This window comes from Mus pahari, chromosome 3 (genome assembly GCF_900095145.1).
Source record: "Mus pahari chromosome 3, PAHARI_EIJ_v1.1, whole genome shotgun sequence".
NCBI classification, from domain to species: domain Eukaryota; kingdom Metazoa; phylum Chordata; class Mammalia; order Rodentia; family Muridae; genus Mus; species Mus pahari.
The window spans coordinates 71,888,318-71,902,015 of NC_034592.1; the positions used below are offsets into that span (position 1 = coordinate 71,888,318).

Consider the following 13,698-nt stretch of genomic DNA (forward strand, 5'->3'; position numbering starts at 1 on the left):
ACTTAGACTTGAGCTTTGTACAAGGAGATAAGAATGGATCAATTCACATTCAATTCACATTCTAACCATTTGTTGAAGATGCTGTCTTTTTTCCACTGGATGGTTTTAGCTCCTTTGTCAAAGATCAAGTGAACATAGGTGTGTGGGTTCATTTCTGTGTCTTCAGTTCTATTCCATTGATCTTTCTGCCTGTCACTGTACCATTACCATGCATTTTTTATCACAAGTGCTCCATAGTACTGCTTGAGGTCAGGCATAGTGATTTATCAGAGAATCTTTTATTGTTAAGAATAGTCTTTGCTATCCTAGGTTTTTTGGTATTCCAGATGAATTTGCAAATTGCCCTTTCTAACTCATTAAAGAATTGAGTTGGAATTTTGATGGGGATTGCATTGAATCTGTAGATTGCTTTCAGCAAGATAGCCATTGTGATTATATTAATCCTGCCAAGCCATGAGCATGGGAGTTCTTTCTATCTTCTGAGATCATCCATTTCTTTCTTCACAGACTTGAAGTTCTTGTCATACAGATATTTCACTTGCTTAGTTAAAGTCACACCAAGGTATTTTATATTATTTGTGACTATTCTGAAGGGTGGTGTTTCCCCAATTTCTTTCTCATTCTGTTTATCCTTTGTGTAGAGAAAGGCAACTGATTTGTTTGAGTTAATATTATATCCAACTACTGCACTGAAATTGATTATCAGGTTTAGGAGCTCTCTGGTGGAATTTTTAGGGTCACTTATATACACTATCATATCATCTGCAAATAGTGATATTTTGACTTCTTCCTTTCTAATTTGTATCCCCTTAATATCCTTTTGTTGTCTAATTGTTCTGGCTATGATTTCAAGTACTATATTGAATAGGTAGGGAGAAAGTGGGCATCCTTGTCTACTCCCTGATTTTTGTGGGGTTGTTTTAAGTTTCTCAACATTTAGTTTGATGTTGGCTACTGGTTTGCTGTATACTGCTTTTATTATGTTAGGTATGGGCCTTGAATTTGTGATCTTTCCAAGACTTTTATCATGAAGGGATGTTGGATTTTGTCAAATGTTTCTCTGCATCTAATGAGATGGTCATGTGATTTTTGTCTTTGAGTTTGTTTATATAGTGGATTACATTGACGGATTTCCGTATATTAAATCATCCCTGAATCCCTGGGTTGAAGCCTACTTGATCATGATGGATTATCATTTTGTTGTGTTCTTGGATTTGGTTTGCAAGAATTTTATTGAGTATTTTTGCATCGATATTCATAAGGGAAATTGGTCTGAAGTTCTCTTTCTTTTTTGGGTCTTTATGTGGTTTAGGTATCAGAGTAACTATGGCTTCATAGAAGGAATTGGGTAGAGTACCTTCTGATTCTAGTTTGTGGAATAGTTTGAGAATTAGAATTAGGTCTTCTTTGAAGGTCCGATAGAACTCTGCACTAAACCCATTTGGTCCTGGGCTTTTTTTTTGTTGGGAGACTATTAATGATTGCTTCTATTTCTTTAGGGGAAATTGGACTGTTTAGACCATTAATCTGATCCTGATTTAACTTTGGTACCTGGAATTTGTCTGGGAAATTGTCCATTTCATCCAGGTTTTCCAGTTTCATTGCATATAGTCTTTTGTAATGGGATCTGATTATTTTTTGGACTTCCTCAGACTCTGTTGTTATGTCTCCTTTTTCATTTCTAATTTTGTTAATTAGGATATTGTCCCTGTGCCATCTAGTTAGTCTGGCTAAGAGTTTATTGATTTTCTCAAAGAACCAGCTTGTTAATTTTCTCAAAGAACCAGCTCCTGGTTTGGTTGATTATTTGTATAGTTCTTTTTGTTTCCACTTGGTTGATTTCAGCCCTAAGTTTAATTATTTCCTGCTGTCTACTCCTATGGCTAAATTTGCTTCCTTTTGTTCTAAAGCTTTTTGGTGTGCTGTCAAGCTGGTAGTGTATGCTCTCTCTAGTTTCTTTTTGACAGCACGCAGAGCTATGAGTTTTCCTCTTAGGACTGCTTTCATTGTGTTCCATAAGTTTGTATATATTGTGGCTTCATTTTTATTAAACTCTAAAAAGTCTTTAATTTCTTTCTTTATTTCTTCTTTGACCAAATTATCATTGAGTAGAGTGTTCTTCAGCTTCCACGTGAATGNTGACTTTCTATTATTTATGTTGTTACTGAAGATCAGCCTTAGTCTGTGGTGATCTGATAAGATACATGGGATAATTTCAATATTTTTGTATCTGCTGATGCCTGTTTTGTGACCATTTTTTATGGTCAATTTTGGAGTAGGTATCATGAGGTGCTGAGAAGAAGATATATCCTTTTGTTTTAGGATAAAATGTTCTGTAGATATCTGTTAAAACCATTTGTTTCATAACTTCTGCTAATTTCAATGTGTTTCTGTTTAGTTTCTGATTCCATTATGTGTCCATTGATGGGAGTGGGGTGTTGAAGTCTCACACTACTATTGTATGAGGTGCAATGTGTGTTTTGTGCTTTACTTTAATGAATGAGGATGCCCTTGCATTTGGAGCATAGATATTCAGAATTGAGAGTTCATCTTCGAAGATTTTGATGACTATGAAGTTCCCCTCTTTGTCTTTTTTGATAACTTTTAGTTGGAAGTCTATTTTATTCGATACTGGAATGTCTACTCCAGCTTGTTTCTTTGTATTGTTTGCTTGGAAAATTGTTTACCACCCTTTTACTCTGAGATCTTTGTCCCTTAGGTGGGTTTCCTGTATGCAGCAAAATGTTGGTTCCTGTTTAGATAGCCAGTCTGTTAGTCTGTCTATTTATTGGAAAATTGAGTCCATTGATATTAAGAGATATTAAGGAAAAGTAGTTGTTGCTTCCTGATTTTTCTTTTGTTGTTTTTGGAGTTAGAATTCTGTTCTTATGGCTACCTTCTTTTAGGTTTGTTGAAGGATTATTTTCTTGATTTTTCTAGGACATAGTTTCCCTCCTTGTGTTGGAGTTTTCCCTTTATTATACTTTGAAGGGCTGGATTCATGGAAAGATATATGCATTTGGTTTTGTCATGGAATACTTTCATTTCTCCATCTATGGTAATTGAGAATTTTGCTGGGTATAGTAGCCTGGACTGGCTTTGTATTCTCTTAGGGTCTGTATCACATCTGTCCAGGATCTTCTGGCTTTCATAGTCTNTGGTGAGAAGTCTGGTGTAATTCTAATAGGCCTGCCTTTATATGTTACTTGACCTTTTTCCTTTACTGCTTTTAATATTCTATCTTTATTTAGTGCATTTGTTGTTCTTATTATTATATGTTGGAAGGAATTTCTTTTCTGATCTAGTCTATTTAGAGTTCTGTAGGTTTCTTGTATGTTCATTGGCATCTTTCTCTTTAGATTAGGGAAGTTTTCTTCTATGATTTCGTTGAAGATATTTACTGACCCTTTAAGTTGAAAATCTTCATTCTCACCTCTACCTATTATCTTTAGGTTTTGTCTTTTCATTGTGTCCGGGACTTCCTGGATATTTTGAGTTAGGATCTTTTTTGCATTTTCTTTGATTGTTGTGTCCATGTTTTCTATGAAATCTTCTGCACCTGAGATCCTCTTTTCCATCTTTTGTGTTCTGTTGCTGATGCTCACATCTATGATTCCTGATTTATTTCCTAGGATCACTATCTCCAATTTTGTCTCCCTTTCGGTTTTCTTTATTGTTTCTACTTCCATTTTTAGATCTTGGATGGTTTTGNTCAATTACATCACCTGTTTGGTTGTGTTTTCCTGTAATTCTTTAAGGGATTTTTGTGTTTCCTCTTTAAGGATTTCTTCCTGTTTAGCAGTGTTCTCCTGTATTTCTTTAAGTGAGTTATTAATGTTCTTCTTAAAATCCTTTACCAACTTCATGAGATACGATTTTAAATCTGAATCTTGCTTTTCCAGTGTGTTGGGATATCCAGAACTAGCTGTAGTGGGAGTATTCTGTTCTGATGATGCCAAGTGATCTAGGTTTCTATTAGTAAGATTCTTATGTTTGCCTTTCGCCATCTGGTAATCTCTGGTGTTAGATGTTCATGCTGTCTCTGGTTTGAGCTTGTTCCTCCCGTGATTCTGTTAGCCTCTGTCAGCAGTCCTGGGAGTCCAGCTCTCTCCTGAGTCTCAGTGGTCAGATTACTCTCTGCAGGGAAACTCTTCTCTGGAGGGGGAAGGTGCACAGAGGTCAGATGATCAGTTCTGTCTCCTGGTTGAGGATGAAGGCCCAAAGGGATGTTGTCCAAGAAGCTCTTTTACTTCTGTAGCCTGCATGCTCTCTTGTGCTGACTGGTCTCTGAGAGACCAGGGATACAAATTGGTGCTCTTGCCTGAGACCTGGAGTCACAGCCTTTCCTAGAGCCTGATTCTCCTCTGGCAGGCAAGATGCACCCCTAATTTCCTTCTTAAACCATTTATCATTTGTATAAACGAAGGCTACTGATTTGTTTGAGTTAATTTTATATCCAGTCACATTACTGAAATTGTTTATCAGCAGAAGTTCTGTTGTAGATATTTTGGGGTTGCTTATGTATATTATCATATCTGATACCTTGAATTCTTCTCTTCTCATTTGTATCCCCTTGATCTTTTGTTATCTTATTGTCCTAGCTAGAACTTCAAGCACTACACTGAAAAGATACAGAGAGAGTGTGCTGTCTTATCCTGTTGCATATCTTAGAGGGATTGCATCAACTATCAACTACCTGTCCATTTATTTTGATACTGGTTGATTGTTTGCTGTATATTGACATGGATACTCACCTTGGTACTCAATATACCTGGACCATTCTATGCCAATATTCTGGGAAAGTGCACAGTTATTTTGGCATGTTTTAACTTATTTACTTCCGTTCTCTTTTCTTGAATCTAAGCTTAGAAAACATGGTCACTAGGGGCTAACAGAGACTGAACAAGCAACAAAAGAGCATGCAGTAGATGGACCTAGTCATATAAAACTATGAAATTGTATAGAATCACAAACCTGAGAACTTAAAATATTTTTCCTAGCAGAGAGAAAATAGTTTGTTTTTAAAACAATGATCACATGTATATATATCATATACTTATAAATGTTTTCATATACACTCACATACATAAAATTAAATGGTAAAACTAGGCATGTAATGGTTCAGAATGTGGCTAAGTTTAGAGACACATTCTTTAAAATATAGTTAGTTAGAGTGAAGTCTTTTGATGGCTAATAATTCAATATACTTACTATCATTATAAAGGAACATTAGCAAAAAAACATATAGAAGCAAACGATAAGAAAGACAATAAGAAAATATAAATATCTATAATGCAAAGAGAAAATCTCAAGAGCAATTTATTACTGAAGATTTTTTTAGTTTTCTATATCTAACATCTAGACATAAAAAAATAAGGTTTTGCATAACCCAGGTCCTGTTTACTGTATTGTTGTGATAGTCCTACCAAACTACTACATTCCTTCAGCATATATGTAACTAGCTGTGTCTGTAATATTTGTTAGCACAGATTTTATAAGAAACCAAGAGATGATACATCTGTAGATATGTAAATATCATGTCAAAGTTTGAATACAATAAATATTTAATTAAAAAGGAAACATATAAGAACTACATGATTCAGATAATGATAATTTAAAATAAAAATGAATGGAATTTTATGTTCTTCAAAATTTAAACATTGAAGTGGTGGTAGATGACTCAGTATGTGAAGTACTCACTATTCATGTGTGGGTAGGTCAGCTTGAATTCCTAGAACATGCACAAAGCCAAGGGAGACAATTTGCATCTATGCTGAGATGAACTGGAAGAGACAGGAGACTGTAAGTCAGCTAACCTGATATAAGAAGTGACGAACCATAATGATTTTGTTTGAAAGAATGAAAGACTGGTAAAAAATACAATATAAAGTATGGCAAAGGAGCTAGAGAAGGTACCCAAGGAGTTGTAGGGGGCTGCAACCCGGTAGGTGCAACAACAATATGAACTAACCAGTACCCACTTAGCTCAAGTCTCTAGCTGCATATGTAGCAGAAGATGGCCTAATCAGCCATCATTGGGAAGAGAGGCCCCTTGGTCTTGCAAACTGTATATGACCCAGCACAGGGGAAGGCCAGGGCCAAGTAGTGGGAGTGGGTGGGTAGGGAAGCAGGGGCAGGGGNGGAGTATAGGGAACTTTCGGGATAGCATTTGAAATGTAAATAAAGAAAATAATAATAAATAAAAAAATGGAAAAAAGAAAAAAAAGAAATGTATGATGAAGAATGTATTACACCTCATCAAAAATAAAAATTTAGGTTTTAAAAAAAAAAAAGTATGGCAAAACATGTTTTCAAGAACTTACAGTATAGGAAACATAGAAAAACCATTTAAGTTTTTATTTCAATGTTTAATATAAAATTTTTTCTCAAAACTCTTTTCATTGCCTCTTTTACATCTTTGTTTCTCAGACTGTAGATGATGGGGTTGAGCATGGGAATCCCAATGGTATAAAATATAGACACTATCATATCGTGCTCCAGGGAATAGTTGGAACTAGGTCTTACATACATGAAGAGGCTTGTGCCATAACAAATGGACACAGCAGTGAGGTGAGATCCACATGTAGAAAAGACTTTTCTTCTCCCTTCAGCTGAATTCATCTTCAGGATTGACAACAGGATAAATGCATAGGAAAACAGAATGATCAGGATGGTCACTAGCTCAATGAAACTCACAAAGAAGAAGAGCAAGAGCTCATTTACATATGTTTCTGAGCAGGAAATAGCAAGTAGAGGAGGTATATCACAGAATATGTGTTTGACTTCATTGGACTGGCAGAAAGACAGGCTGAAAGTGGCCACTGTGTGGATAATAGCATGCACAATTCCACCAGCATAGGAAGCAATGATAAGTGGTACATAGACTCGAGGAGACATGCTCACTGCATACAGAAGTGGGTCGTGAATGGCTACATATCGATCATATGCCATTGCTGCCAAAAGAAAGCATTCTGTGGTTCCAAATGTAACAGCAAGAAACATCTGTGTCACACAACCATGAAATGAAATCATTTTGCTTTTAGACATAAAGCCTGCTAGCATGTTTGGGGTGATATCTGAAGAATAGCAAGCATCTACAAAAGACAATGCACTAAGGAAACAGTACATAGGGTTGTGGAGTTGGGGATCACCAACAACTAAAATAATAAGTCCTATATTTCCTATTAGAGTAAAAAGGTAAATTGCTAGGAAGAGGAAAAAGAGAATGATCTGAAGTTCATTGTTGTCTGTGAGTCCCTTGAGGAGAAATGAAGTAGCTTCTGTAATGTTTTTCATGCTGGAATCTCATGCAACAATGTTGAAGATACTCAGGCTATGGTCCATAGTACTATGATAAGAACAAATAGTTTGCAAGTCAAAGAACATAGACTAATTGATATAAGCCAATCAATACTCTAGAAAGAATAGCTATATGGTAGCATAATCATATGTGCCACTTAAATGCAATGAAATAGAGATACTGCTGTTAATAATAAAGATATTGTAATAATGTTCTATTTTTCCAATGCAATTAATATGAAAATTCTTCACAGACCCTAATAAAATAGTGCTGAATTAAATGGAAAATAGAGGGATCTTCCTGAACCACCTGGTCTCAATACCTGATCCAAAAGCTTAGGCGAAAAGGCAATATGTACCACTACAAAAGTCATATGTAAACTGTGGAACGAAAAGAGACATAGAAATAAACACACAGAAATACAACATTGAAACTTTTAACAAAGACTTAAAAAAACATTGGCAACAATCTTCTTCAATGGATAAAGATAAAAAATAGTGATGGTAGGTAAAAGAATGAAATTCGACACCAATCTCTTACTTTACTCAAAAGTAATTATCAGTGTATCAGATAGCATAGGAATAGCTTACCAAAAATGCTTGAGGAAAAAAACAGAGGAAACAACTCAAGATACAGAGAAGAACATTCTGAAAAGAACCCTCTTAGCATGAAATATAACTGACAATCACAATTATAAGAGATTAAACAGCTCTCTCCCACACACACACAAATAATAATAGAATGAAAACAGTCTAAATCACCGGGGGGTGGGGGGGGGCACAAAACCTGATTTTGTTCAATATTTATCACACAAGAGATTTTAATGTCTAAAAGTTATACTGAATTAACCTAATGAAATGCCAATGAATCAAGTCTTCCATACAAGTAGGCCAAAGAAATAAATAAAAAGAAAGAAAGAAAGAATTCTCAGAGAGAGAGAGAGAGAGAGAGAGAGAGAGAGAGAGAGAGAGAGAGAGANGAGAGAGAGAGAGAGAGAGAGAGAGAGAGAAAGAAAGAAAGAAAGAAAGAAAGAAAGAAAGAAAGAAAGAAAGAAAGAAAGAAAGAAAGAAAGAAAGATGATCAAAAAGTGTGCTCTTCCACCAGCCTTGAGTTGGCTAAACAAGTCTCCTATGGTCGAAGCCAAGTGCCTGGTCTAGCCTGTCCTTGCTGTATTTGCATCTTCATGTCTGAGCCTTGAGGAGCTTATTTTGCAATTCAATCCAGCTGAAACAAGCAACAGAATCCAGCAGAAACAAGCAACAGAATCCAGCCAAAACAAAGGGATGGATCTTTGGGTTTTACCTATCTAAACTCAGAGCTGAAAAATAAAATTTGAGCCATGATCAGAAATCTTTGTCTCAGTTCATTATTTTTCTCATCTGCTCATCCTATTCCATCTCCAGTCTCTTTCCAGGTGTACCCAGTTCTCAATGGCTGCTGGGTGGCTATAAAAAAAGTACTTAAAACATATGCAACATTCTTAGGAAAAATGCAAAATGGAAGTGCTTTGAGATTCATTCTCAATACAATCAAATTGCTATCCATGAGAAAACAAATTACAGCAGGTACTAGAAAAAGAGGAATACTCATGTTGTCTAGTGGGTGTGAAAAGACATGGAACCAAAATGTAAATGTATATGATGTTTCAGAAAAAAATTGAATCTGGATGAACATATGATTAAAGTTCTTTCATCCCTGAGCATATATCTCAAGGTCTGCAAGTTCTACTAGAGAGATAATTACACATCCATGTTTTCTGCTGCCCTATTCACAAAGGCTAAGAAATGGAACCAGCCTTGATGTCCATCAGCATTTGAATGAATATAAGAAATATGGTTTATGAAGAAATGGATAAAGCTGGTGATGATTTATTAAGCAAAATAAACTAGATTTTGCAAAAAGAAAAACCCATATTTCTACTTATATGCAGAACTTGGAACTTGGATTTATAGTGTGTGTGTGTGTGTGTGTGTGTGTGTGTGTGTATGTGTGTGTGTGTGTTAGGGAATGTTAGTTTAGAAAAGAATACAAGTAACAAGAAAATATCAAGGAAGATTATTGAGATAATAAAAAAGCCTGTCAAGAGACAATTACATAAAAAATTTTTTGGAAATCCATAAAATATATCAATGGTGTATTTCTAGGAAAGGATAGATTATGAGATTTACAAAGTCTTGTCAAATTATAGCTTAATATATAAGTAAACTTTAAAATAAAGGATGCGTAGGTGCTAAAATTATTATTAATGAGAATAATGAAACATGATATCTATAATGGAATTATATCTGCAAAAAATGTGTTAATTTATTATATATATATATAGTGACTTTACCAGAAATTGTGAAATAAATAAGCTTGAAGAGACAAGGCATAGGCATATTTTAAAGAAATCAAAGACAAATTCTATAAAATCTAGTTTTTAGTTTAACCAGAAATCATAAGAAATTATCAGGATTAGTACAACACTTTAAATCACTTTAATGAGATATCTATCTCAAAATTTGAATAATGGACATGGGAATTTAAAATGTGTATTATTTTGCAATTCATGAATGCAAGCCATGTGTAAGGTTAGATGTGAAGTTTTCTCTCAAAATTTGCTTCTGTACAACACAGATATATATTTGAATAAGTAAGGTATTTGATGGTTGATGGTCAAATAGAATGATTACATGGGGGAATTACAATTTCAAAGAAAGTCCTGTAACTAAACAGATAAAGAAATAATCAAGATAAATATGAAATGACTTTTTATAGTAGTATATGCTCATTTAGAAAGTATCCAATATTAGATCACAAAAATAAGTACTAAAATGATATTATCAAAAAATATTGACAGAAGAACAAAGCCAAATACATAATTCTTCAGCTATACAATCAGTTTTGATTATTAATATATATTTTATCAGGATTAAATAAAAATATTTTTGATACTATATGTTAATTATGAATTATATTTTCTCTTTATTTCTAGATTAAAAATATGTGATCTGTTGAAATATCCATATCCACCAGACTCAGATACAGATAACCACAATTCACTTTGCAATATTATAGTGAGTTGAATTTGTTTTCAATTAATCTCCAACCAACCAACCAACAACCAAAGAATCAAACAAAAAGCCTACTCACACTTCCCAAACTCAGCATGAGTATCACTTTAAGTTTTACTTGAATAAGTACACATATTTATTAATTCATTTAGAATATATTCAGGGTACAATATTGACAGAGCTGCATGACCATAACCATCATGTTAGATTATCTGCATCTTCATAGAACAGGAACCTTAGGTGATGGAGATGGCCCAGTGGGTAAAAGCATCTGTTATACAGCAGTAACGGCCTGAGTTTAGATACTCAACATCCAAATAAAAGCCAAGAGCAGAAAATGTGTCTAACCTAAGCCTTGAGGGAGCAGAGTATGTGGGGGAAGGGGTTGGGAGTGGTGGAGACAGGTGGATCCCTTGATAGAAACAGTGTACTCCCGATTTAAAAAGTATGAGTTCCTGTCCCAAAAAATCAAGGTGTTTAAGCTATTTTGGTCAGATAAAAAATATTGTAAAAACGATGCTACTTGGACCTAGAGGTACATCTGTCCTAATACAGAACTAAGTTTGTTCATTAGAATATACAAGGGAAAATTTAGGGTTATAAAAATAAAAACAAAAAATTCTGGAAGAAGTTAAAAATGGTGAATGTGAAATGTGGTACCCAGTGCCTGTCATTCTAGCAATGTAAAGTCTGAAGTAGTAGTTATTATGAATTTGAAATTATCCTGGGTAACATTATGAGCTGCAGGCTACCTACCCTGATATACAAATACTGAACAAATTAATACAAGTACTACAAAATAGTATCGAAGGGTCAGCCTTGAAAACATATATAAAGACTGAAGTATTGTGTTTATTTATTTAGGAATATATGTATATATAGCATATCCCTGGATCTATCTATCTATCTATCTATCTATCTATCTATCTATCTATCTATCCATCTATCTGCACATGTGTATATGTATATGTGTGTATGTGTGTTTGTGTGTGTGTGTAATGTCAATCAATTAATTAAAGAAATCATTAATTTTTAAAAAGAGCAAGGAGGGTTATATGGGAGTATTTTCAGGGAGGAAATCAAAGGAAAAGTAATGATATAATTATATTATAATTTCAAAATAAAATACTTTATAAATGTTGCAATCTATATCTACTAACCACAATTTTAATAGATACCAGAAAGATCATCATTGCTTCATCCTACAAATTAAATAAAAATTCCTACTACTCACAGAGGAATTAAGAAAAGAAATATTGTGCTTGTAATTGTTTTTTCTCAAGATTCTGAGACCAGAGATACATCAACAATAAGTAGGAAACAAAAGTGGAATTCTAGATAATAGGACTATTGCTACTTTATTCTACCAAAGTACAAGTCCTACTTAGCAGGGATGTGAATGTGTCCTTTCCATCTATTATTACTAATTCTTTGAAATGTTTGTTTTCATTGGGAGAATGAAAATATTTATTATTAAACTTGGAATATTCTTTTATGTAGTCAAAAGCATAAGTCAATACTTGTTGTTTATTTTATGTTTCCAAGGAAGAGTTCCTTTTCAACATTTTGATAAAATTTAATATAAATCAGGTATAGATAAATACATTTTTTAACTATGTTATCAATAACCAGTAATTAAAAGGTTTTACACTATATAGTACAAAAACTATTGTAGAAATGTTTATAGTCTACTATTATAATCATCTTAAAATATTCTGCAAGTAAACTAAAACTTATCTTACCCGTGGAGCCAACAATTTCATGTTTATTAGTTCAAACAATGTGGTAAATGTAGAATGTTTATATCTACTTAAACAAATGATGATGAATGCCCAAGAGATTACCCAATGGGAATATTCACCAATTACCTACTGGTTTAAAATAGCAACATAACAAAGTATTTCATCATAAAGGAATTAGTATCTTAGAAAACACATTGTAGATCAATATTCATGAAATAAATTATGTTTTCTAGTTTCTCATTTTGAATTTTAACATAGAAACTCTTTTAAATTGATTATTAGTGAGAAAATAATCAGAGATGGTAAATATGACATGGGTTTGAAATTTGGTTATAAATTTCACTTCGTTGAAACTTGATTTCCTCTCACTGGAAATAAAAGATGTAGAATGTTTCATTAATTGGTAATTATGATAAGGTACAATGATGTAGAAAGCACCATTTTTCTTGAGTGATGAATGGGTTCATGAACTTTAGAAATATCGTACTTTTACTCAATTGAAGCTATAAAGTAACTCTTTGATTAAGTCAATTAAAAATATTAAGTTTAATAGATTGTTTTAATAAATACTTAAAAACTACAAAATTAAAACTGACAAAATGTAAAATTAAGACTTTGTAAGTTACATAATTCTATTAGTATTGACTACCCTAAATTTTCATAAAGGAAATAATATATTATATAGCATTTTTACAAACAAATGCAATAAATAGACATAACACTGGAACATATAAGAAAACATACCTTATGAAAAATGCATATACAGAAATGTGATATTGTTAAATATAATGGCATGAAGATCTTTTTCTCTAACTCAATATTCCAGATGCTTTTTATAATATTGAAACTAAAAAATGAAATAATATAACATTCCCATTTCATAGAAATCTAGTCCAGCTTGTCATGCTAGTATATGCTATCTTTGTAATCTAAGCATTTGCAAGGCTAAGCCAATAAGATTGTATTCTTCATGAGTGTAGGCTATATTAAAACACCAAGCTCAAAATCAAATACAAATCTTGAGGTAATATAATTATTAACTATTCAGCTGAATATCATGACTCATAATCAAATTTGAAGGTTCTCTCTCAAAGAGATAAATGTGAAGTATTGAGCACAATAAATATCATAAAGAAAAAATATAAGAAAATAAAAATAGATAATACTGTCACAGGTTTGAACATAATTAATAATGCACATCTACAAAGATATCTACAAAATCTTTTGCTGAAGTTAACTTGACAGTACATGAAACATGAAACTCAAAAAACCTTTAATGATGAGCATGCAGCAAAGATTGTATGTGAGCAAAGAATGTTATACATATAAACATCTAGTCTACTTGTTAACGGGCAAGGAATTAAAAATGAGTATAAAATTGAATATAACTGAGGCAGAGCTGACAAAATGGTATTCTTCATTAATAAACTCTCAATATTCTTTAAAACAGCTCATAAAAAAGAATAAAAACATGGTAAAATACTCCATAAAACAACAACAAACCAAATAAGAAAATACAATAAAATGATTATGCCCATGAAGAGCAAGCTCTAACTGATGCTTATGAGGACTGTATGTGTGTTCTCCACCAGGACCATGCAAG

General features: G+C 33.2%; 1 protein-coding gene across 1 annotated transcript; it reads right to left on the bottom strand.

The window, feature by feature from the left end:
* Positions 1 to 6,348: 6,348 nt before the first annotated feature.
* Positions 6,349 to 9,218, bottom strand: LOC110317929 (olfactory receptor 141-like). The gene is made up of 2 exons (XM_021192728.1): positions 9,187 to 9,218; positions 6,349 to 7,297 (listed from the first exon to the last, which is right to left on the bottom strand). The coding sequence occupies exons 1-2, from the start codon at positions 9,210 to 9,212 to the stop codon at positions 6,349 to 6,351; spliced, it is 975 nt and encodes a 324-aa protein (XP_021048387.1). The 5' UTR covers positions 9,213 to 9,218.
* Between the last annotated feature and the right edge of the window lie 4,480 nt (positions 9,219 to 13,698).

Coding starts and splice junctions, on each gene's coding strand:
- LOC110317929 (XM_021192728.1), bottom strand. CDS start 9,212: ATGGGTTTTTCTTTTTGCAAAATCTA. Junction 7,298..9,186: donor TTTTCTTTTTGCAAAATCTA/GTTTATTTTGCT, acceptor ATGAGATTCCAG/CATGAAAAACATTACAGAAG.